General features: G+C 56.6%; 9 protein-coding genes across 9 annotated transcripts; 2 read left to right on the forward strand and 7 right to left on the reverse strand.

Moving 5' to 3' along the window:
- Positions 1–2,430: 2,430 nt before the first annotated feature.
- BDY17DRAFT_246658 (major facilitator superfamily domain-containing protein) lies at positions 2,431–3,716 on the reverse strand (the record flags this gene model as incomplete). The annotated part of the gene is made up of 3 exons (XM_033730744.1): positions 2,431–2,798; positions 2,853–3,610; positions 3,685–3,716. 3 exons carry the CDS (start codon positions 3,714–3,716, stop codon positions 2,431–2,433), a joined length of 1,158 nt encoding a protein of 385 aa, XP_033593317.1.
- Positions 3,717–4,145: 429 nt separating this feature from the next.
- BDY17DRAFT_292040 (uncharacterized protein) lies at positions 4,146–6,013 on the reverse strand. Its single transcript, XM_033732758.1, has 2 exons — positions 5,961–6,013; positions 4,146–5,894 (listed from the first exon to the last, which is right to left on the reverse strand). The coding sequence occupies exon 2, from the start codon at positions 5,642–5,644 to the stop codon at positions 4,373–4,375; it is 1,272 nt and encodes a 423-aa protein (XP_033593318.1). The 5' UTR covers positions 5,645–5,894; positions 5,961–6,013; the 3' UTR covers positions 4,146–4,372.
- A 1,136-nt stretch (positions 6,014–7,149) lies between these two features.
- BDY17DRAFT_321518 (uncharacterized protein) lies at positions 7,150–8,290 on the reverse strand (the record flags this gene model as incomplete). Its single annotated transcript, XM_033736635.1, has 5 exons — positions 7,150–7,458; positions 7,513–7,556; positions 7,614–7,951; positions 8,008–8,113; positions 8,245–8,290. The coding sequence occupies 5 exons, from the start codon at positions 8,288–8,290 to the stop codon at positions 7,150–7,152; spliced, it is 843 nt and encodes a 280-aa protein (XP_033593319.1).
- Positions 8,291–8,401: 111 nt separating this feature from the next.
- BDY17DRAFT_292044 (uncharacterized protein) lies at positions 8,402–10,463 on the reverse strand. Its single transcript, XM_033732759.1, has one exon. It carries the CDS (start codon positions 10,137–10,139, stop codon positions 8,757–8,759), a length of 1,383 nt encoding a protein of 460 aa, XP_033593320.1. The 5' UTR covers positions 10,140–10,463; the 3' UTR covers positions 8,402–8,756.
- On the forward strand, positions 10,436–12,886 carry BDY17DRAFT_85203 (uncharacterized protein). Its single transcript, XM_033738773.1, has one exon. The coding sequence runs from the start codon at positions 10,731–10,733 to the stop codon at positions 12,645–12,647; it is 1,917 nt and encodes a 638-aa protein (XP_033593321.1). The 5' UTR covers positions 10,436–10,730; the 3' UTR covers positions 12,648–12,886.
- Positions 12,887–13,085: 199 nt separating this feature from the next.
- On the reverse strand, positions 13,086–15,227 carry BDY17DRAFT_321521 (mitochondrial inner membrane protein Mitofilin; the record flags this gene model as incomplete). The annotated part of the gene is made up of 3 exons (XM_033736636.1): positions 13,086–13,130; positions 13,188–15,062; positions 15,123–15,227. 3 exons carry the CDS (start codon positions 15,225–15,227, stop codon positions 13,086–13,088), a joined length of 2,025 nt encoding a protein of 674 aa, XP_033593322.1.
- Positions 15,228–16,272: 1,045 nt separating this feature from the next.
- Positions 16,273–18,491, forward strand: BDY17DRAFT_245709 (general substrate transporter; the record flags this gene model as incomplete). The annotated part of the gene is made up of 10 exons (XM_033730655.1): positions 16,273–16,325; positions 16,377–16,414; positions 16,486–16,588; positions 16,645–16,969; positions 17,033–17,336; positions 17,395–17,429; positions 17,478–17,788; positions 17,846–17,858; positions 17,951–18,054; positions 18,107–18,491. 10 exons carry the CDS (start codon positions 16,273–16,275, stop codon positions 18,489–18,491), a joined length of 1,671 nt encoding a protein of 556 aa, XP_033593323.1.
- Positions 18,492–19,132: 641 nt separating this feature from the next.
- Positions 19,133–20,481, reverse strand: BDY17DRAFT_85318 (uncharacterized protein). Its single transcript, XM_033738774.1, has 4 exons — positions 20,187–20,481; positions 19,871–20,129; positions 19,363–19,768; positions 19,133–19,271 (listed from the first exon to the last, which is right to left on the reverse strand). The coding sequence occupies exons 2-4, from the start codon at positions 20,043–20,045 to the stop codon at positions 19,187–19,189; spliced, it is 666 nt and encodes a 221-aa protein (XP_033593324.1). The 5' UTR covers positions 20,046–20,129; positions 20,187–20,481; the 3' UTR covers positions 19,133–19,186.
- A 208-nt stretch (positions 20,482–20,689) lies between these two features.
- BDY17DRAFT_321524 (quinon protein alcohol dehydrogenase-like superfamily) lies at positions 20,690–23,500 on the reverse strand (the record flags this gene model as incomplete). Its single annotated transcript, XM_033736637.1, has 1 exon — positions 20,690–23,500. The coding sequence occupies one exon, from the start codon at positions 23,498–23,500 to the stop codon at positions 20,690–20,692; it is 2,811 nt and encodes a 936-aa protein (XP_033593325.1).
- Positions 23,501–23,506: the final 6 nt, after the last annotated feature.

Below are 23,506 nucleotides of genomic sequence, written 5' to 3' on the forward strand. Positions count from 1 at the left end.
GCAGCGTCGCCGTTGTGTACCACAATATGCCGTGGGCGAGAGTACCCGGGTTGAGCACTGCGAACACGTCCGCCGATCTTGCTTCGCGAGGGGTCAGCGCACCCCTGCTCTCGCCATTACCCTACGCCAGGAGTGCCAATGGGTTGACAGCTCGGCGGTCACAATCGCCCGTCTGACCACCAATATCGACAGCGACGACGCGGCGCAAATGGGCGATCGCGTGCGCTGCAACGAGCACTGGCTCGATATCCGTGTGTGTACAGTAGGCAGGTGTCGGGAATCCTCTAGGATTTAGCATTCGCGGGTAAGGCGACGCCGCAGGACGCTTAGTCCTCGCCTTGCCCTTATCGCGGCTCCACTACGATCCTGCGCGCCAGCAGTGCGGCGGGCCGTCTCCAACCACTCCGCACCAATCCGCACCGAGCTTCTCGCATCCTAGACCCCTTCCCGCTGCCTGATGGTGTGATGGCCCTGCCCCATCGCACGTGCAGGCGGGCACTTGGTAGTGGGGGTTCCGGCTTACTAATGACACAGTAAATGCCTCTAGTCTTCTCGGCTCGCGGCCCCTCAATGTGGGCGCGCCTGTCATTGGATGCTGCGGTGGTTTGTATCGCGCGTGATGGCCATTTCAACCCGCCGGGAACCGCCCGAACACGTCGTTTTGGAAACGTGCTCGAAGCCCTAAAATTGACCTCCTCTACCGGGCTTCCTTGGCGATGCAGATCAACGGACGCAGCGACGCGATTCCACGGAAGCAGCTATGTCATGAGCACGTTCTTACTCCATTCTTGTTAGACATGCCTCATCCAGCGACGCTGCTGGCTACACAAGGTATGTTCTATTTGTTCGCGATCATCGTCAGCCCTACGGAAGAGGTAAGCATATCCCTCGGACTCTCCGTCTCGGACTCCCCTTGGCTGTGCTACTTCTGTACCTACACTTTCCAGCACCCGCGCCCACCCCCACCTTTTTGCGCAAACGGCTTGAAACCTCTCCGCAAAACCTGTCGTCACGCCCCTCTGTTGAGAACTCTCCCTGTATCATCTCGGCTACCTTGCCCGATCGACGTCTGGATGATGGACTGTGCTTGGTGGGTGATCAGGCAGCCATGACGCCGCGAATTACCTTGCTTTGTAATAAGCGCGGGTAAGGAAAGCAGGGCAGCGTCTCTGCCAACGACAGTGGTGTCCGGCGTCACGATCATGCCGTCTTACAGGTACTGCGCCCTGCCCTCCATAGCCACCAGACGTCAAACGCCAACACGTGGCTGTGCTCTCGCTCGGCGAGCTCGGAACACTGCAACCTTACCACCCCTGTCATCCTCGTCATTTCTCGAGGCACGCACATGAAACTACCTTAGAAGGACACTCAATCGAGCTCAGAGTTGGTAGCACTCTCCTTCATCCCACATGTCGTGTTACGCGTTCACCAGGTCTATCCAGTACCTACGTAGAGAAGTGAATGACCTCAGCCGATCTTCACGCTCTACCGAATGCCCCCATCCGGTTAGTACTGCGCCGTCGCGCTCGACGTATCACACCGCGGGGAATGCGGTGGATGTCGGTCATTGTCTGTTCCATGAGGTATGTCATCGCTCAGACAAACAGACTCGAAGTGTTGCCGCGGTCACCGTCGTTTGCCGCAACATATCTCCACAATCATTACGACAACTTCGCCGATTCACCTTGCAACGAGACGGTGTACGGCCGGTGTGTGCCTCCACCAATGATCCGCGTGGTACAGGCTAGCACCTAGTAGCGTTTAGGTGAGTAGGGCTTGGGCAGACTGCAGGGCACCGCCCACCCGGGAATTTTCGAGGCGCCTCTCAGATGCAGCCCTACGCCAGGACGAATCACACCGGGAAAGGCTAATCCCCAATTTCGGCCAAGGTGATCTGCATCAAAGGGCAGCTTTGGGGCCGTCGCGTCGCTGCATTGCAACATTGGCGAGAAAGCAGTGACACGTCCCTCGACTTCGATGCCGACACCGCTTTGCGCGTCGCCGTGATCGACGTGATCGGTTGTGTGATAGGTTTATGCCGGAGGTGTGGAGAGGCCGTTAGCGGTGAGGCAGGCAGCCGCCGTGTGCTTGGTGAAGTGCTGGCATCAGGCTAGGGTGGCTTTGGCTGTGCATGCGTTCTGACCGCTGTACGTAATCTCTGCAGAGCGGTCAATCGTACTCGAGATACACACGCTGTACTCTGGCCCCAAATTCCCACGGCCACAGATGCCCTAGCGACGTGCAAATGGGAAGGACGCAAATCGAGCAATTCTCTCCTGAGTGCTTGCCATAGGAAGACATGGCCATGCCACCACAAATCTGTACCCATAACCTATGCAAAATGCCTCTATGATGTACAAACGCCATCTTCTTGCTCCCCTACCAGCCCAAGGCCGTGCCAGAGATCGTGTGCATGCCTGTAATTGCAAATCACACCTTCACTCGCAACTTCCACCCTCCTCGCATGATTCTCAGTGCAAAGAAAACGGCCGATGCTGCGATAAAGGTGACGCCAGCGTAGATCCAGACCCCGGTGAAATGTAAGTCGTGCTCGTTTGATCCAAGAATTCCACCACCTCCCGGGCCTCCGGCAAGCACTCCGATACCAAGCATGGCGAACCCCATGCCGATGCGCGTGCCAATTTTGGACTTGTCTTTTGTCAGGGCGACGAACAGGACCGGGGGCATGGCGATGAAGATGCCCGAGAAGAAGCCGAAGAGCAGGGCGAGGACTACGAGGCCCCCGGCGTTGGAGACTGCGTTGTAGCAGAGGGTGACGATGCCGACGCATAGCGCGCCTGTGTAAGGAGTCAGTATGGTATGATGACGCGAAAGTGGTATAATGGGCTTACCTGGAGCAATGACATTGAAAGGGCCAATCTTGTCGGATAGCCAGTTTGGCAACGTCCGGCCAAAGACGGAGCCAGCGTTGAGGATGGGGACCAGATAGAAGGACAAGCTAGTATCGGTGTAGCGCGTGGCTTCTCCATAGTACGAGGTGTAGAACAGGCCGACATAGAGTCCGGCAAAGCCGACGACGGTCCCCGCAACGAAGAGCATGTATGGGAAGTCCGTGAAAGCGGTCCAGTCGACGACGCTCCTTGGCTTTGGTGGCCTGACGCGGATCTTCATGACGAAGATGGGTAGGAGCAAGGTGGCCAGGGTGGTGAAGCCTAGGATGCGCACACTCCAACCAAAGCCCACTTGGTCGATGAGTTTATAAAACATGATGGGATAGATGATGCCGCCCATGGAGCTACCCGACGCCGCCAGCCCGAGGGCGAGACCGATCTTGGAGGAGAAGTAGGTGGGGAGGATGGCGACGGCGGGGATGAACAGACATGAGGCACCAAGACCGATGACAAAGCCTTGGGCCAGCAGCGTTTCCCAGTACTTGTGGGTCAGCGAGAGCATCATATGGCCAAAGACGATGCCAAAGGTGCCGGTAACCAAGAGCGATCTGAGGTAGCCACGGTCAAAGAGAGGGCCAGAGAGCGAGCCGCCGAGAAGCACCATTAAGGCCTGGATGGATCCGATCCACGAGATGTCGGAACTGGAGGCGGTCCATAACTGCCCGCTTTCGTAGTATGTTTGATATACACCAAATGTGCTGTAGGTGTCGCGAGTCAGCGAGGAACGAGGGCGAGGGAGGGGGACACATTGAGGGCATGGGGAGGTACTCACTTCAAGAGACCCCAGGTATTGAAGAACAGCATCCAACTGCCCGCCACCTGGAGCCAAGCGATGGCGCCTCCGTTAGGTGGTGGTCCAGGGCCGCCGGAGGGTGCGGCTGGCGGCGCCGCCTTCTCCTCGTCAGCGGCAGCGGCAGAAGACTCGAGCGCGTCGTCTTTCGGGCTTGAATCTCTCGTGAGAGATTCCTTCGAGTGATCGTCCTTCGCCTCCTCCTTGTCGAGGTCGGCGGCCAAGCTGTTGGCCCTATCCTCGGCCATCTTTGCTCCGCCGAGCCGGGGGGTCCGCACGCGTGGAGTAGAGGGATCCGCGTCGTGCACAAGCAATCGTGACACCTGGAAGTGCAGAGATGGGAATTGGAGATGAGCAAAGGATGTCAAACTGCGTGTGATTGCGACATTCTACTTTTCACTTTGCGCGTGGCGATGATGATGCGCCCTCAGCAAATGATGTTGGGCCGGCCTTAAGAAGTTAGCGGGCATTGGGCATTGATGATGCTGATCGCCGCCCGGCTGCTGCGGCTGTGGCGGCGACGGCTTCATGTCGCTCCTTCATCCTTATTATTACTCAATCTGCATGCCGGGACTGGAGTATTGCCTATTGTTTCGCGATTCGGGGAGAGATGATCGTGGTGGATTGCTAAGCAGACGGGCATTACAATGAGCCAAGGACGAGTAGGCGATCAAAAGCCTTCCCCCTCCCTCCCATGCCTCCCAGACTCCCTCGCTCTTTGCGCAGGATCTCGGCCTCGCTCCAGCGCATCCGCCTTGCTTCTGTCCATCTCTGATTTCAGCCGCAGAATCTCGTCTGTCAGCCACTCCTCCCGCCCAACCGTCGGCACCTCCACCATCTCCTGCCTCCCATACCCTGGGTCATTCCCATCGTGTTCGCGAGCAGTCGTCTCGTTGGCCGCCGCGGACTGCAAGGCCTCCAGCTCCTCCTGGTAAAGCTTTCGATAGTGCTCCAGCTCAAAGTAATAGTCAAACTTCTCCGCATCTCCAAAGCAAATGCCGTACCCGTCGCAGTAGCACGCACTCATGCTCGGACAGTGGAAGGCGGAGGAGGTGAAGATGTATTGCCACGTATACTCAAACACACGTCCAGAGAGAAAGTCGTCCAGGTCGGTGTGAACAACCCACTCCCGTAGTGCGATGAAGCGGTCCCGTGGAATCACCTGCACTCGTTCCCGTGACACGGCGAATTGCGCGCAGCATGGTTGCGCCAGAACATCGGGCAGCGCTTGGCCCGGAAACAACTCGGTCCACGCCGCCGCCATCACTTCTTGCTCCTTGCGGTCGCCCTTGACGTCCGCGTCGTTGGGTCGCATCCAGTCCGGGCATCCCGGGTCCCAATGACAGCGCAGGTTCATGTAGCCCTCGCGCGTCACTCGCTCAGGGGAGAGGTGCCGCAGCATGAGCGCGCTGTCCTTCTCGAGAAGCAAGTTGTTGTGGCGTGCAAAGCGGTGGGCGTGCATGAAGACCAACACGTCCGGCAAGGAATTATAGAAGTCGATGATGTAGCTGAGATATGCCATGACTTCGTGACCCTTATTCATGATCGGATGCAGGGGCGCAGTATCGTCATCCATCGCATATATCGCGGTGTCCAGCACCCCGGAAGACAGCATATCACCGAGCTCCTGTTGTATCCAGCTCGTGTCTTCCCCCTTCATCTTGGGCACGACTAGCGTGCGGGTGTAGTTGCTTCCAGCAGGCTTCAATCGCCCAGCCGGATACGGGCTCTTCGCATCCACCTTTGGCTCCCTGAACAACCCTTTTTCGCGCCCCTCCATCCACGCCTTGGGATTTATTCCACCATGCCCGACTGTTTCTGTGTTCGTATGGCCGAGAGCACTTGGCCACGCGTAAGAGTGCCATTTCGAAGGGCTCCAGAGGAGCAGCAGAACTGTGCAGACGACCGTGACAATCACGATCAAGGTGCCTCGACGCAGCATTGTACCACCTGCTCTTGCTGGAGATCAAACACTCCACATCTCCACGTCTCGCCAGATATCACTGAGGAGTGCTGCTCATCGTGACCCGGGTGGTTCGCTGGACCTGTCGAACGGTGTCTGTTGGCGGATAGGCAGGTACGAGGCTTCACGGGCCGAGGAGCATCAGCGACTGATACTGTTGCCGAGACGTGTTGGAGATCATGCTATTGCACAAAAACAGCATGTGAAAGGCATTCGCCGCAGGTGAAGGGTTGGTTGCTATGGCCTGGTTCGAGTGTTTACCGCGATACTTGCGCTGACGTGAAGGCGCTTCAAGGGTCCTCGGCTTTGCTACCAGAATTGGGACGAGGGAATCATTCACATTGTATTTCTCCGGCTGCGAATGCATGTTTCAAAGTACCTATCTACCGATCTAATGTCCGCCACTGTACTCGCACCCCTATGTAATGAACTGGAGAAAGTAAAGGAAAGTCTGCCGTAGACCTACGGCCACTGAGTGCGACTCGCCAGACATGGCTCAAGCACGAGGACGATTGGACGCTCTCGTGTGCGCATGGATTGCCCAGACTACGATTCCATTCGCGAGGACGGTCAGGACGGATTGCTGCGAGGCATGCAAGTCGGGCTCTTGGAGGAGATGTCCGTAGCAAACATGTGGTGCGGCGCGCCATACAATGGTCTCGCCCTTCTAATCCGTTCATCTACGCAAGTGGTCAGCAAAGGTCAAAGTGCATTGTACTCACGCTTCTGCCTGCTCCAGATTCTGCTGTTATGGCTGTCCGGAGACTGATACTTAAGACCGCATCGCACTGGACGGTGATTGGAAGCGGAAGAGGTTCTGCGGTTCGACGGCGGAACGCACGTTGAGCTGACCGACGGAAACGAGTCGAATTTCGAATATGCTGCATGGCTGGGCGAAGAGGGAGACGGAAGGCGTGGGCGGGGCTGTGCTTCAATCGAGAGGGCGAGATATTGCTGACTCGGGGCGAGTTGACGCGACGCGCACACAGCATCGATATCGAAGAGGTGACTTGCCGGCTACTCGTTCGTAGCAATTGTGTAAGCCGCAGGCGATTATGGTGTTACTGCGCGTTGCCGAGTTGATTTCATGGCGATACTCGCGTCGAAAACGGGAAAGTGAAGCAGTCTGATCCATTCTATCGAAAGGGGGGAAACTTGGCAAGCTGAAACGCCGTGTGCATCTGGGTCAAATCTGCCGCCCATGACCCGCGCGAGTCGAAAAAGACGAGCCGAAATTGTAACATGTGCTGCACGCCAGTCTCGTGTCGCAAGGCAAAAGGAGACGCGAGGATTGCGAGGGTACAGTGTGTTGCTGCCGCGCCGCGCCTGGAAACAACTCCCGAAAAGTGACTTCTGTCCCGTCGTAGCAGTTTAACACACTCTTGCTGAAGCAGAATCTCCTCGATCACAAACACGCGAGTGTCGATCACCCGAGGACTTCTATGTTAGCAGGTACGCAAGTGACCTCACCCTCGGATTCGTGCTTAGTCGTAGCGACGAGGACGGTCTTCGTAGTCGCGCGGGGGAGGAGCGTCACGAGGAGCGTCGCGAGGAGCGCCGTAACCTGGCTCGGCCGGTGGGCCTCTTGGGGGCCGGTCGTATACTCCGCCGTATCCGCCGCCACCACCGCCACGACGATCACCACGATCGCCCGGGCGGTCATCGCGGTAGCGGTCCGAGCGAGAGTAGTCGTCACGGCGTCCGCCGCCGTACCCGCGGTCGTCGTAGCGGTCACGATACCCTCCACCTCCACCACGGCGAGGTTCGTCGCGCCTGCCTCCGTATCCACGATCCTGTGAGAGTGTCAATCTTCCGTGCTCAGCCGCGAGAGGGACAGATGTACTTACATCGTAGCGGTCTCTGTAGCCACCAGTACGCGCGGGGCGGTCATCTGAGAGGGGTGTCAGCGCGGCTACAACAAGCATCGTATAGGATGGGATGAACTGACCTCTCTTGGGCGGACCGAAGTACTTGCCGGGGGTCGGAGTGCGAGGCCGAGCCCTGCGCGCCTTCTCGATACTCAGCGTCCTGCCCTCGTACACGACTCCCTGCAATCCGTCCTTGGCCGCGTCAGCTTCGTCAGACGTGGTCATCTTCACGAAGCCAAAGCCACGGCTGTCACGAGTGTGCGGATCCTTCATGATGTTGCACTTCTCCACCACGCCGTACTTCTCGAACAGACGCGTGACCTCCTCTTCGCTGAGACGGGGATGAATGCCAGTGACGAAGAGATTCGAGCCGGGGTTTGTCGCGTCATCCCCGCTGTTCTTATCGCCTCCGTGGTCACTGTTTCTCGTCAGCTCCTTGGGTCCACGGGATGATGCAAGCAGGCTGGTCCTCACCGTTCAGCACGGCCGTTCAAGGGCTCGTCGCGGATCCTCGTGTCGCCGTCACGATCGGGGCCAGGCGAGCGAGAGCGGTCGCGTCCGTAGTCACGATCACGATCATCTGTGCGAGCGAGATGTCAGTAACGTTGTCAGGTATATACAAAGTCGGTAGGTCGTAGTGATGGATTCGTGAATGACTTCACCCTCACTTTGGTCGTAGTAGGCTGCGAGTGCTGGAGTGGTAGTAATTACCTTCGTAGCCGCGCTGGTCATCTCCGTAAGTGTCCATGTCCGCCATTTCGATCTGGTGTCTGATGGATGTGCGAAGGGTGGGGATGGTGGAAGAGAGGGAGATGGTGGGCGAGAAGCGGTTGTTTGAAGAAAGTCGCGAGGAAGGTTTGTCCGCAGGGGGTGGGGCTTGGCAACGATTCGGCGCCTTCCGAAACCTTAAACCCGGACAACACATCAATCGCCCTCGGAGTGAAGCGCAAGAAAATACTGAAAGGCCTAGAAGTGATGCAAACGTGGAGTGGGAGAGTGGAATCATTGAAGTTCACTCGCACGCTGGCGCTTCTGTCTACACGCTCAATTCCTCCAGAGACGTTGAAGAGTTGAGCCTCTGGCGCTCGCTCTCCCTCCGTGGAGACCTCGCTCTTCTACCGCAACCATGCCCGCACAGCTCGGCAGAGACTCGAAGATGCGACACTCGTTAATCATCATCATTTCCATACCCTCTCATCGCCATGCTCATCATCAAATCCGCGTTACAGGGTACACTGACTCACTCCACTAGTCCAGCCGATGAGTCGATTGGCAATGTCCGAAGCATAGCAGGAAGTCGAGCCGAGAGCGTCGCCCAGATTGCCACCCGCCGGCAAGCTGCCACTATTATAAATTCGAGCCGCCTGGTAAAATCGCTGAGCTCCAGTGCCGGGAGCTTGGGTAGCGCATTGCTGCAGCCCCGCGCCACTCGAGGTTCCACTCACGCCCTGCTGGACCATTGCTTGAATCTGGGCGGGGGGGCAGGTGGGTTGCTGGTAGCAAGTTGCGTTGCCGTCATGATCCTGGAACAGCCCGGGATTGACGACCCCGTTGTTCGTGGTGTCGACAAAGACACATCCCAGGGACTCCTGCATCATAATCGCGAGGGCGAACTGAGGCGGAATGCCTGCGGCCTGCGATTCACTTAGAAGGGCGGCTTGGAGCACCGGCAGCGACGATGCGGGTGTATTTGGAACGCCAAAGGCGGACGTGCAGGTCTGGCCCATGATCGGCTCGTACGCTGTGAACAGGTCATCGAAGGCGATCCAGTCGCTCATGGTGGGCCAGCCATCCTGGGGAGATCCGTCGCCGTTGAATTGTGTGTAATGCGAGCCCGTGCCGGAAGGCAAAGGCGCCGCGGCTGAGGAAGAAGTGGAAGCGGCACTTGGGTAGGAGGAAGTTGATGTGGGAGTGGAATAGGACGGAGGCGATGCGGGAGTGGAATAGGCTGGAGGCGAGGTCTGGGTGGGTGCTGGAGCTGAAGTCGAAGTCGAGGCATTCCCGCTCGGCGAAGAGCTCGGAGCGGAGAGGTCGTCGTCATTGACGATGCCACAGTCACCGGCTGAGCAGTCGCACGAGGTTCCAGCAGCGGTCGCCATCCAGACGATGGAGTTAGCGACCGTACAGAGTCCCCACTGGTTCTGCCCATTGCACAGCAGCTGACCGGGCGTGTTGCATGAAGGGGCGGCGACAACGTTGACGGGAGTGCGGACCAGAATCGAGGCGGGCGCAGCGGCAGCCAGAGTCACGAAGGCGATGGCCGGAAGATACATGGTTGCGCTTGCGGAGTGGGGTGGCCGGTCTTTGAGTTTGAAAGGTGGTCTCACCGGCCAGCGATGAGGTTGATGTGGGTGGTGTGGTGCTTGGAGGTAAAGACTGGACGAAGAAAGTGCGTAGGATTGCCGAAAGAAGTGTCGTCGAGACAGACTCAGGCGGCCAAGAAGATTTAATGCAAAGGAGAGAGTGAATGGGAGGGCAACAATGGGGTTGTGTTGGGGGCTTTGTTTGTGTGACGTGGCTTTGTGCCGAATTGACGGTGGTGGTGCAGACAAAGAGTGTGCTGGGAACAAACGAAGTGAGCGGGAAGGAGGTCGACGGCTTGGCATTCACCGGATGCAGCGAGGTCGTGTCTTATGTTGCGTGCATTCGTTGCATCGCGCTGAATGCGGGGGTGTGGCTATTGAAGGCTTCGCTCGGGTGAATGACAGGCCTCACCTAGTTTGAAACGAGTGAATGGGACGGTTGTGACAGACGGTTAGTGTTCCATCCAACAACAGCGAAGTCCAGGGGTGATGTTGTAGGGGAGGGGCGTGAGGCAAACGAAACGCCCAGTGATTCGTCCGGATTGGGCAGGTCCGGCAGGCAACCGTGCGCGTTCCCGCTGCACGAGATGTTTCAGGCTGCCGCAGGCTGAGCGTGCCACACGACCGCGTTTGTCTCTGTGCGACATGAGCCATCTCAAACTTCCACACCCTTCGCCCCGTTTCCTCTTTCCTTCACCACCCCTCCAATCTTGACGCCTCCACCACTGGCGCCTCATCTTCCCCATTTTGTTCATTCCATCCTCACCACAAGGCTGTAACAAGCTACCTTCCACCCCTGGCCTCTCACCCCGCCGATCTTTGGGTCGTGACGGGGCAGCAGACACTGGCAGACCCTGGACTGCCACCCGCACGATCGCTCCATCACCCGCAACAATGGCTAAGCTGACCGACATTCCGGAGGAACTCGTCTCCAACATTGCCGCCCGGCTTTATGCCGACGACAACGCCGCCTTTCGCCTGACATGCCGTACGCTGGAGAAGAAAAGCTTCCACGAATTCGGCAGAGAGTACTTCTCCCAGAAGGCCTTCGTGATCACCACCGACAGCCTCAAAGTCCTGCAGGCCATCTCTCGCAGCGAGCGACTCAACAGCTTCTTGCACCACGTCCATTTCATCCCCGCCCTGTTCTCTCAGCGTGCCACAGACTGCTGCCACGGGGCCAGTTGTGTGTGGCAGGCGAGCGTCAAGCAGAAGGAAGCCTATCGAGACTATATCGAAGACCAAAAGACCCTCGTCAAGACCAAACAGGACAAGAAGATGATCATGGACGCGTTCGCTAAGCTCTCCAACCTCGTCGCCGTCTCACTCATCGACTTACCCACCGCCATCCCTGCCGACATCGACCTACGCGGCCGCAACAAAGTCCAACGCGTGACTGGCCGTGATGCTTCCCTCAAGCCCATCGGTAGCTTTGACAGGGAGTTCAGCACCTTCTTCCGGCACGTCTGGACCATCACCCTCCAGGCACTCTCCAAATCCCCGGCCGTCCGCGAGCTTCATACAAATCTCATTCGTCATGGCGGCTACCTACCCATCGAATGGCTCAACCCCAAGAAATTCACGCACTCCACCAAAGCGCTCAACAGCCTGCACGCCGTCTCCCTCAACCTCGGCTGTCCGGACGAAGAAGATTACAACGAGGGTGAGTTTCTGTTGAGCCCTGCGTTCCGTCGCCAGCTTGTCATGGTCAGCAAGTTCGCATTGCTCCTCACCTCTTTGACGAGCCTGGTTCTCAAATTCGACTCCCCCTTCCCCGCACACAGTGGCGTTCAATACCTCACGTTCACCAAGGGTCTTGACATGTCCAAGCTTACCAAGTTGTCGGTGGATGGCATGCACATCGGCGCCAAGCAGCTGGCGGCCTCGTTCGTCCGACTGTCATCCGTCAAAGACCTGCGGCTGACCTACGTCGCCCTCGACAAAGGTACGTGGGTGCCGGTGCTGAAGTCAATCACGACCCTGCTCGAGCACCTCGAGCATCTACACCTCATGTACCTCATGGAGGGATCACGCAAGGTGTATCTGCTCAAGAGAAAGGAGAAAGAGGCACCACCGTATCCGTTTGATGATTGGCTGGACGGAGACTTCGTCTTCCCTCCCGGAGAAGCGTACGAGACGGACGATGATATGCCTGGCCTGGCCCCGGGCGACACTTCTGGCTGCTCCGAGCACGATCATTCCAGTCATGTCGACGCACCCTCCGACGGCATGACACCCTCAGCAGACGCGAGCAAGGCCCACAATTCCACAAATGCACTTGCTAAAGCGGCCCCTGCCTGCAAAGCCCGTTCTAATCCCTTCTATCTCGGCGACAGCGACCCCGACACCGGTGGACGTGGGTTTTATGTTTGCGTTCAAGGCAAAGAGATTACCGAGCAGCTCCCAATCTTCATGGAAGAGTACAACACCTTTCCTGACGACAACGATCTACTGAAGGCCGGCACCGACTCGAATTACAATGCATTCCTCAACATACTCACCAGTGCTTTCGGGGGTCCTCCCGCCGGCTTCACGGGCGGTACTGCAGGCTTGGTTGGCCCCAACACTGCCCAGCTTGGTGTCGACGGCACCACAGTCCCCATCTTGGTCGGTGTTTCACCGCCCACCGTCGCCAATCCTGGCCAGACCGCACACACTGCTACGGCCTCCTCCAATGTCAGTGGCGCTCAGTTCGATGCTGTGGCTGCCGGCTTCCCCCAGTTGAACATCACTTCACTCCCTGCCGCCCCTGCACAGCCTGGGGTTCCCGAGTGGTTTACCGAGGAGGAAGAGCCGGAGGGCTGGCACTAGTCTGAGGGCGCATGCTCGGCACTCATCGCGTGGACGAGAAACGGAGAGTACGGTGGCGGAGGTAACGGAGGTGACGAGACCGATATGACATTAACGCATGATGTCCCTCGACGAAAAGCATACTACGGTAGCATGTGATTTTTGGGACTTTGTCTTCTCTCGCGAACAGCGTTGCAGCGCTTCACCCTACGGGTAGCTTTAGCAGGGTGTTAACGGTAGCTTCACAGGAATGGCTTATCAACGAAGCGATGATTTTCTCCCCTGTCCAGTTTATACCATCGTGACGAAGAATGTGAAGAGTCCCAAAAGCTAGGGTTAGATATGTTTGCTTTTGTGGTGGCTGTATACAGGTGCAGCCGTTGTTGATCTAACATCGGCCCGGGCATGCGTACAATAGGTATATGTTACAGTTCCCAGGGAGCCTGCCTTCATCGTGGATCAATCGACAAGCAGACTTTGTAGTCGTGCCTCGGTGGCGATGACCTGCAACTCATCAGCATCAATGTCCAACACGAAGGGAAGAAAAACGGGTCAACTTACATCCACAGCCTGCCTGACTTCCAACACCCTCCTGCACTCACCCACCCAATCCCGGCTCAACACACCCGCCCATCCCTTCAGCCCATTCATCTCCCTCGCCGCAGCGTCCAAGTCGCCTTCTTCGAGCAGCACCTCTGTCCTCGCGAGCGTCGCCTCGACGTCCTCGCCCTCTGGCAAGCCGCGTTCGGACTTCTTGGGGAACATGAGTCGGCTCAGCACCGCGCTGGCGGCATGGCTCGCGATGCCCGCATCCTCGGGCAAGAGCGATGCTTTGCGCACTTCCGCGGCCACGCGGCGGAAGCGATCAATCAGGTGTGCCGGCGAGGGAATGCCGCGTTGGTAGGCGACGGGGTTGATGGATGCAATCGCGGCCGTCACGACGTCGTCATCTTTGCTGATCTCCTTCAAGGCGACGAGCTCGTTGATGAATGGGGTGGGGAAGTCGGAGGACTGTAGTCTGGCTCGAACGGCTTCGAGTGCGACTTGCAGGTGTTGTGTTTGGAGAGTGCTGTCGACAACGTTGTTCCACTCGCCCGTCAGCTTCTCCAGCTCGGACACGTTCCCAGACAGCTCTTCCAGTTTGGACAGGCGGCCGTCACGCTCCGTTTCGACTTGATCTTTGACTTGGTCCATGAAGCGCTTCTGGAGGTCGATCTCCTGCTGAAGTAGTGCGTTCTGCTCCTTCTGTTCCGCCAGCTTGCGCGCTGCGTCGAGTTCTGCAGACAGCCGGTGCTGATAGCTTGTGCTCAACCTCTCCCGCTCGCCCTCATACTCGTCCCTCCACTTCACCTCCTGCTCCTTCATTTCCCCGTCCAGCCTGCGGACCAGCTCCTTGGCGGCTTGGTCAAATTCGGTGTGCGCGTTTTTGATCTGTTGCTCGGCATCGTGGTTGACCTTGTCTTTCAGCGTAGTCACTTCACTGATGATCTTGTTGACTTGGTCCTTGGCAGCGGTGAGGGTGGTGGCATATTGCGATCGTTCGGAGGACGCATTGATGGCGGTAATGATGTTGTTGACCAGCGTGACGAGATCCTGTACCACAGGCTCGGTGGCCTCGGGCACGTTGAGGTGGTCAATTTGGGGGGCGGGAGAGGAAGGCTTGGGTTCAGGGGCAGGTTGTTTGGAGGCGTCGCTCGAGGGGCTGCTGTCTTTCTTCACGTCGGTCTTGCCGGCGTCTTTCTTGGCTGGCTTTGCTGCCTGCGCCGGCGCCGCATCTTTACGCTGACCTGACGCAGGCTGAGTGGTATCCTTCGCCTTGGCCTTTTCGGCATCGGCTGCCTGCTTGTCCTCCTTCGGCTTCTGTCCAGCACTTTTGCTATCTCTCGGCGGAGGTTTGTTGTCCTCTGTTGCGCTAGAGTGCCTTCCCTTCTGTCCCAAGTCCGATCCAGCATTCGTCTCTTCTGCTAGTCTTGGGGTCAGGCCGCTTGATTTGCCGATTGTCACCTTTTGCTCGCCTCGCGGTTGAGGCCACGTGCGCGCGGATGTCGGTGAATCTCTTGAGGCGTAACGTTTTCGGAACTGGCGTTCTTCGAAGTAGGCAACCGCATCCTCGCTAAAGGGGATGTACTCGGTGAAGAAGTCGTGGAAATTGTCGGAGACGAGCGAATAGTAGACGCCCCCAGCGTAGCCGAGGACTGACAAGACGATGAGGCTGAGGAGGAAGTTACGGAAACGTCTCCGTGGTCGCTTTGGAGGAGGAGCTGCTGCAGGACCGGTACTGGCGGTTCCAGTGCCAGTGGGGGGAAGATTGGCGGTATTGAGGGATGGGGGAGGAGTATGGGCGGCGGAGGCAGCTGAAACGGGGGTGATCTTATTGTTGGCCGAGATGGGGCCTAGAGGAACTCCAGCGACGGGGTTCTGGTCGGCGAATGATCGCTGTTGGATGGCATCAGTATGCAATCTTTCTTACTGGTATGGGGTGTGTGGACAACAAACCTTGAACGCAGGTCGTATCCGTTGCGGCTGCCATTGGCGCCGTGCAGCAAGCCTTGCGGAATGCTCAAGGCTCCCTGCACTCCGAGCGATACCGACGCGCCACATGTTGCGCGAGCTGGGGGCGTGGATGGAGCGAGGGTCGATGTGGTTGAAAACTCGCACTCAACTCCTGCTTGCTCTGCCGTCGTAGCTCGGGAGCTTTCGGCTGGGGAGCGGGACGGGAGGGAGTACCCGTCCACATGTCTGCCTCAGGCAACATCATGCCTTGATCTTGTCTGGCTATTGCTACACCTACTCCCTCCTCTCCGTTACGGACGTCGTCGATCTGCAACAACTCCTACGTTGCTAGCATGGAAGACATGCGTAGTATAACGCTGCCTGATGCCGATGATCACAGCTCTCTGCCTCCCCCCACGCGATGGCGCACCGCGTCGTAAGGAATGGCACAGCATCATCACTTGCAACAGGGATCGATTCAAGGCGCGCAACCAACCTCTTGCAGAACCTGGCCCTGCTACCCCTGTTTACCTTAGGTGTTCACCTGCACATCTGCTGGCCAATCGCTCCAGCTGTCTCATGCCCCCGACTTTCTCCATCGCGGGGTAGAGCAGCCATATTCCCCAGAGACCTTCAGAGTCGTATTCTTGGCATTGTCCGTCACACGACATGCACCAAAGGCTTCCGTCAACCCGCCGACGGCGAGTTTGTGCGGCTGAAGTCTCGCTGGGGCTCTCACTAATCATCCGCTGCGATTTACACGCCATCCGGCCCACAGCTGTGATCGAGAATAGGCCCGATAAGTAGGCCCGGTGCGGCGCACGAGCGGTTCGTAAAGCGGCCCCGCGAATTGGCGTTTGGAGGCGCATGCTAGACGGCAACCATCGGCGTCATTGTGCCTCGTTTCCACCACGTCCATTGGCCTTGACCAACGTCGGTCCGCGTGCGAGCTCTAAAGCAGCACCAAACTCGCGCGCAGGCCCGCACAGCATCGCGCACCAAGGTCCGGTGACTCTGTAGTTCAGTTAGTTCCCTTCAGATGATTATGAATCCCCGCCTTTTCTCTTTGCCACTCTCGAGTCCTTTCCACATTCCTCCACCGTTAACCACATCTCTCTTCTCTTCTTCCATACTTGGGTGCTAAGGAATCACGATGAAGGACCGTTACTTTGGCCTCCGTGGAGGATGGCTGACCTTTTGGATAACGTGGGGTTTGCCCATCTCCTGCTCACAGATTTGATTTACTAACGTTACCAGCGTCGCCTGCGGCACGGACATGACACTTTTTGGCTATGGTGCGTCGATTGACGATCCATATTCTCTTCGTCCTTCGCTACACATGCTCATGCCATTCCCTCGTATGCAGACCAAGGCGTATTCGGCGGCGTTATCGTTACCAATGACTTCTTGGACACCCTCGGCATCCAGAACGATACCAGTCTTCAAGGAACTATCACCGCCATTTACGAGTAGGTTCGATGAAGCATACGCTATCTTCACGCCGTTGACTGAACTCCTTCAACAGCATCGGCTGTTTCTTTGGTGCAATCGCTGCGTACTTTATCGGTGACCGACTCGGTCGTAAGCGCTCCGTCCTCCTCGGGACGACCATCCTGAGCGTGGGCGCCTTGCTGCAAATCACAACATACTCCGTGGCTCAGATCATCGTTGGTCGTGTGATAGCCGGCATCGGCAATGGCATCAACACCGCTACGGCTCCCCCGTGGCAGGCGGAAACCTCGAAGGCATCCTGGCGGGGGAAACTGATTGTCGTTGAGCTCATCCTCAACATTGCCGGCTTCTCCTTGAGTAACTGGGTGACATTTGGATTCTCTTATCTACCTGGAGGAGTAAGTCAGGCCATCTGAGAGGCACTTGGAAGCGACGATGAATGACTGACTTGTGGTAAACAGGTTGCTTGGCGGATTCCACTTGCCCTTCAATTCATCTTCATCATCATCCTCTTCGCAACGACGCCCTGGCTGCCGGAATCTCCCCGATGGCTTGTCAAGGTTGGCCGTTACAAAGAAGCCGAACAGATCTTGGCAGATGTCGAGGGGACCGAGATTGAGGATCCTTTTGTGCAGACAGAGCTTAACGAAATCAAATTCGCCGATGAATATGAAAAGGAGCATGCCGTGCGCATTCGCGACTTGGTCCGCGGGAAAGTCGCACCCGGAGATCCATGCACGCTTCGTCGAATCTTGCTCGGAATGGGTAAGCACGCAAGGCCAGCCGTACAACACTTCAATGGATCGTCTGACAATTTCCGCAGGCGCCCAGGCAATGCAGCAGCTTTCCGGAATCAACGTAAGACGATTCTAATCATTTCTAGGCTATTCTGACAGCATTTTGCAGGTCACGTCATATTATTTGCCTACTGTGCTGATTAAGTCTGTTGGCTTCAGCAACAAGAGGGCTCGTTTGCTCGCCGCGTGCAACAGTGTATCATACCTCGTCTTCTCCACCATCGGGATCCCTAACGTTGAACGATGGGGCCGAAGGAAGATGATCATGTACGCCGCCGCCGGTCAATGCTTTTGCTACCTCTTGATCACCGTCCTCCTGCGCTACAGCGAGCTGTACAAAGCCGAAGGGGGCGTTGCCAATATCAACAAGTCCGATACAATTGCAAGCGCCAGTGTCGCCTTCTTCTTTTTGTATTACATGTAAGTGGATTAGACTTGAGCTGTCTAAAGCTTCCACAGACTGACCTGGCTCTACAGATTCTTCGGCATTGTAAGTGAAGAGACACGCGAGTAGCAACAGCTTTCCACGACCACTGCAGTAACCCAGGTGCTGTAAATAAACCACATGCTAATCATCACCAGGGCTTCCAAGGCGTCCCTTGGTTATACCCAACCGAGATCAATGGGCTCGCAACAAGAGCAAAAGGAGCAGCGCTCGGCACAGCAACGAATTGGATCTTCAACTTGTAAGCGCTCATTCATCCACATCGCTGGCATTTCCTCTTAATACCAAAGTAGCATGGTCGTCGAAATCACCCAGATCGGCATCCAAAACCTCGCTTGGAAGTTTTACATCATCTGGACCGTTCTGAACGGCTCCTTCGTACCGCTCACGTACTTCTTGTACCCCGAAACGGCGGGCCGGACGCTGGAAGATATCGACACGTACTTCCGGGGCCAGCCCAGCCTGCTGGTTTTCCGCGATCACATCGCCACCTCTTCCAAGCGCCCAATGGAGTTCATCGAGAGGGAGGAGCAAGAGGTGCACAGGAGGAGCTCAGTGGATCCGAGGGCCATGAGCTTGGCGCAACAGCATCGCAGATATAGTGCGATCAGCGAGCAGGGGAGGCTGGGGAGTGCGGTCAGCGATAAGGAGAAGGAGGAGCGTCACGATCGGGTGTGAAGTGACTCTTTTCAAGGGGATTTCGCATCGCACATGTGGAGCTCGTTGGAGTGCTCCGGGGTAAGTCCTATATCTATGGAAACATACACATGCCTAGCAATCGAGGTGAGAGGTATCTTGCTACAAGCAGCGCGCAGGTGTCACATTTCGACTCAACGACCCCATATTCCCGTTTCTGACCAACGCTCTTTCAACCTTTCGATTAAGAACACAACGAGCTCAGCCACGATTTCAATTAGAGTTGGCACGCAGAGAAAAGCATCTATGGACGCACATCGACATTTTGCTGTAGTTCTGGTGCTCTCGGGACTTTGTTGACTCTCCCAAGACAATTACGCCCGCGTCAATTTGATACACTCCGCTCCGAGCCCCCGACATCTTCCATGAACCTCCGGATGAACTGCCGTCGCCCCTGCTCGGTAGTGGGATCTGGCTCTCCAATCGGCAAATGTAGCGGGCCCTTCTTCAGTTCGGCCGTGTTTGCGAAGATGCGGGAATACTCGTGGGCGTTAGAGCGAGAGAGTAACTGCTGTACGGTAACACCGTCTCGCTCGACTTCGTACACCCGCTTTCGCGAATGGATATAGAGCGTGAAATTGGGCACGCTGTGTAAGAACTCCTCGAAGAGGTCCCAGTTCGTCGTCAAGCTTTTCCAATAGCAGTGAGAATCGCCGGATTCTCGCCACCAGCTTCGATCATTGCCTGCAGCGTGCGAGTATAACTGATGATGCGACGAGCTGAATATTCCCCCTGGCAGTATCGAAGTTCCAGTACCGCGTCCTTGACATCTTCTTCAGTAAGAGCAGGGAACAGATTTGACTTGATGTCGCGCACAAACAACCCCTGGACATCTATTGGTATGTCCACTGACCAGTTCATGACATTTGCGAGCTTCTCTGCGTATTTGAGCGACTGTGAATATAGTCCACGAGGAAGCGCGACCGCCTCGGCAGTTGAAGGGAGCCTTAACTGGCTGCAGCGGAAGACCACGATGATGAATGTGGGCAATTGTGGGAGGATGGGGGCGGTGAGCTGGATGGGTAGGGTTGTACCAGCATATTCGAAGCTCGACACGTATTCGAAGAATTCTTCATAGCCGTGATTCATGTTCTTCCGTAGGCCATGGTAGTCGATGAAGTGGAGACGCATCAGCCCCTGTTTTTGGTAAGTGCCGCATGCAGGGCACTTCCACTTGAAGAGCTCGGGCTCTTGGTTGTAGTCGTACCGTTGCTGTCTTCCGTAATTGGTGGTGGCAAAGGCGGTGTTGGTGTTTGTGTCTGAGTAAAATCGTTGGCCATGGACTCTTTTGGTGCCCGCTGCCAGTTCAAAGGTCTCGCCGGCGTGAACGGCCATCCAGTGATGACGCCGAGTCCACTTACTTGGAAACCGTTCACGGCAGCCAAGGTGCTCAAAGAAACATGCCAGATTCTCTCCGTGTGCAGTGATGTAGTGGGCGGCCAATGTCTCATCGCTGATGATCAACAGATCACAGCCATGCCTGCATGCGAACTCATAAAATCGTGTTTGTAGCAGCGAATCCGGGGCCCTGGACATCAAATACAATGGTCGAACTGATTGCCTGGCAGGAGCATGGATATCGAGACCCAGTTGAAGTTGGCAAAATGCCGTCGTCCTTTGCTGTCACGGCGTCGAACATTAGTCACATTGTAGATTGGGCAACGGAACTGAGCATACCACGGAAGAAGTGCAAAGCTTGCATTACACCGACGTTGCCATTCGCTGCTGTTATATAAATCCAGGCGAGGTGGTGAGTGGCAGTTTCAATGCTGGCAGTGAACTGGTGAAGAAGAAAGCCAAGGGCGATACCAGTGTGGCACCAATGAACTTGCGGAGAAGCACAAGGGCGGCGTCGAGGATGACAGCCACGAAGGACAAGCGAACGGCGAGGTTCGCTGAACATCCACGACTGCCGTCCAAGGCGGAGACGGGTGCGAAGCGGGAGCGATCTGCCTGGGGTGCCCTGGCGGTTGGAGAAGGAGGAACCGTGGTGGAGAATGATTGGCTGGCAAGGTCAATGCTCGAGGAGCTTGATCAATTTGGTCTCAAGCATTGGTCAGAGCTGGATGAGCGGGCGCAGTTGCGCATTGTCGGACTCTGGAAATACGAGCGAGAGAGGACCATCGCGATCAGCCAAGCTAGTAGTACCTATGGAAATAGTCAAGGTATGAGGTATCTTGCTACAATCCGCGCGCAGCTCTCTTCTCTCCTCGTCGCACTGTCTGAGGCACAGGAAGGCCTTGACGCCTCAGCACTGTCTTCAACATCAACACTTCAGCTCTCAGCCTTGCGACTTCCGCCTCCACCTCGAGAAGCTTTGCTTTCGTGGGGCTGCAAATGTTGCAGTGCGACTCGTTTGCGTTCTCCTTTTGCCCGTCAATCGGCGGGATGGCGGCTTTGCATGCGTTCGACGATGGAACAGCTCTTCTCGCAGTAGAGTCGATTCTGGAGCCATGTACCGCCTGGTTTGCTTTGGCTCTCGCCCATGGGCTTTTGACTTGACGCCCGGCGATTTGGTTCGGCGCGATTTCGGACAGAGGCTGGCTTGTGGTCTTTGGATTTTGCTGCGACAGGCCGTACTTCTTCGATCGGTGATGTTTCCGCGGCGACAACGAAGACGAGCGGGGAAACAACTCCCGCACGTGTTGAGAAGAAGGGGAAAATGCGCCGCTGGACGTGATGGGCGCTTCTGCCGCCGTGAACATTTCCTCTTCGGTCGAGCCGTCCATTCTGTATGCCTGAGAGTGCTCCGCATGCGGAACGCCGAGGGTGCTGAGCGTTCCTTTGGAAGTGACCCTGGATCGTGAAGTCTGTCTCGCTGGAGGGCGCTGAGCGGTAGCCCGCTTGCGTCTTGCGGTCTGATGCTCATCTTCACCTGAATCGGAGGTAAACCAGATATCGTTGTCCAAGGATGATGCTTGAGTTGAATCTTCTGGCCAGTGTTGTTTCTTGCGGACCTCGTCGTACGCCTTGCGGGCCGTCTCGGAATCCGCCTCTATCTCAATATGGTCCGTAGATCGATGCAAGAAGCGAGACTTGTTCTCCTTTTTGCCCGACGGCCGAGTAGAGGCTTTGGCATCTGAGCTCGCATTGGCGATAGACATGGATGACAGTACACCACCAGGCTGTCCAGTCTTCTGACTCGTGCTCATTTTCCGCAGATCTGCTAGTAGCTTTGCATTGCCATTCGGAGGATCCAGAGTGGGTTTTCTAAGACCACTGCTTCTTCGACGTTGCCGAATAGACTGAGCTTTGAAAGTAAGCCGTCTATTTGGTTCAGCAAACGGCGAGTTGTTGAAGCTGGACCGTTTCGCGGCGGTGCTTCCCTCCACTGGCGATTTGTTCGGCGCAGGCCCGGAATCCGTTGACGGAAAGAGCTCCAAGTTTCTTCGCCGAACGAGAGTATCGTCCACAGCTGCAGTCACCGCTTCCGGACTTTTCACAAAGGTTTGGCTTGTGATGCTCGGGCGCGACCTTGGTGGACTTGAAAGCCGCTGCTCCGAAGCGGCCTTGGGCTCGGGAGGCTTCACTGGCGAAAATAAGTCGAGGTAGTCGCCTTTCTGTACCAACACCGGTCCTGTGATTTTAGGCAGTGGAGTGTGACGGACCGTATCATCTTCAACCTCATCAGGATGTATAGTAAACTTCCTGGAGGACCCGGACGCTTTTCGATGGGGAGATGCGGTCGCAGGCTTGCGGAGCGAAGGTGGTGGCCCCAGATACTCGACCGGTGCTCCGTTGCGAGAGCTTTCGGCTTTTTCAAGCATGATGGACGCCTTTTGTAATTGAGAGTCTGCTGGTTGATCACAAGGAACCGCCTGCACGACTTCGCCGGCGTCGATGGACGAGACTGGTTTCGGTGATGGGCCTTTCACCCACTCCACGCTGATGATCTTTACTCCCAGCTCCGTTAGTTTATATTGATCCAAGAGTAAGCCAAGTGAGTCGTAAATGTACAGTTCGCCATCCTCCCGGCCGATAGCTAGCAAGCTATCAGTGCCGACGCTCGGACGTGGCATATGTGGTTTCGGCCGCCCAACACCGCGATCCCGGCTCGGCTCTGGTGGAGCTGGGAAGAGGACGGATATTGAGGTGACGGGTGCTCTTACATGCCAAGTCCGCAATACCACACCACCATCGGCAAAGTCTATGATGCGGCACTTTCCATCTCTGCCAGCCGTGACAGCTCGTGTGGTGAAGCCTGGCAGGAACGCCGCGCCAGTGATGGCTCCCTTCTTGTCTGCCGAGGCTGCACGGTGCAAAGCGGTAAGATGGGATAGTTCCCCTTTGTTGACGTTTTCCTGATCGGACAGACATCCGGTGGCGGAGCGCAATACCCTCGAAGCATCGTACTCGGCGATCGAGCCATCCCGAAAAGCCAGTAGGAAGATGTTTGGTTTTTCGGGGTGGAATGCAGCGACTGACACGGCTGCTTTGGACACTCGGGGCTCAATGAGGATAGGCGGGCCGTTCTGAAGCAGGTCCCTGAGGTAGACAACTGGCGGACCGTCGGATGCAGATACCATCAGTCGTTCCGTTGGAGATATAGCCAAAGCGACGGGAGGCGAGGCATGTGTTCTTGTGGGACTGAGTAGGCGGGATTGCTTGATCGAGTAGCGCTGAATGTCGGATGTCAAGCTGGTACACAGATACAGCGAGCTGGCCGAGTGGGAGTACTCCAGATGTCGCACTTCGTCCTCGCTCGCATCGAGGCCCCAGCTTTTCTCCGAGCCTCGTTTGGTGTCGTGCAGGACGACAACATGTTTGTCGGCCACGGCCAGGATGCCAGACTCATCTTGTGCCTCCCTTGCGGCGACAATACCGTGCTTGCTGCTCCTGAATACGGTATTTGTGCCAGCTGCGTCCCGTGCGTAGATGCAATTGCGGGTTGTGATGAGCAAGTGGCAATTGTTTGGAAATACGAATGGCCTATCAGTACTTTGAATTCGTTTGGAAGTCTGTTTCGCTGATATAGGGCGATCTGGCGGCATTGTGCA

The sequence above is a fragment of the Neohortaea acidophila genome (assembly GCF_010093505.1).
Source record: "Neohortaea acidophila strain CBS 113389 unplaced genomic scaffold BDY17scaffold_2, whole genome shotgun sequence".
Lineage (NCBI taxonomy): Eukaryota > Fungi > Ascomycota > Dothideomycetes > Mycosphaerellales > Teratosphaeriaceae > Neohortaea > Neohortaea acidophila.

Bases quoted from the DNA above. Each gene is read 5' to 3' on its own strand.
- BDY17DRAFT_292040 (XM_033732758.1), bottom strand. From the start codon at position 5,644: ATGCTGCGTCGAGGCACCTTGATCGTGATTGTCACGGTCGTCTGCACA.
- BDY17DRAFT_292044 (XM_033732759.1), bottom strand. From the start codon at position 10,139: ATGCCAAGCCGTCGACCTCCTTCCCGCTCACTTCGTTTGTTCCCAGCA.
- BDY17DRAFT_85203 (XM_033738773.1), top strand. From the start codon at position 10,731: ATGGCTAAGCTGACCGACATTCCGGAGGAACTCGTCTCCAACATTGCC.
- BDY17DRAFT_85318 (XM_033738774.1), bottom strand. From the start codon at position 20,045: ATGTCCAGGGCCCCGGATTCGCTGCTACAAACACGATTTTATGAGTTC. The intron at 19,769-19,870 runs GTAAGTGGACTC...GATTTTACTCAG, and splicing joins CTGCCGTGAACGGTTTCCAA to ACACAAACACCAACACCGCC. The intron at 19,272-19,362 runs GTCAGTGGACAT...GAAGATGTCAAG, and splicing joins CTCGCAAATGTCATGAACTG to GACGCGGTACTGGAACTTCG.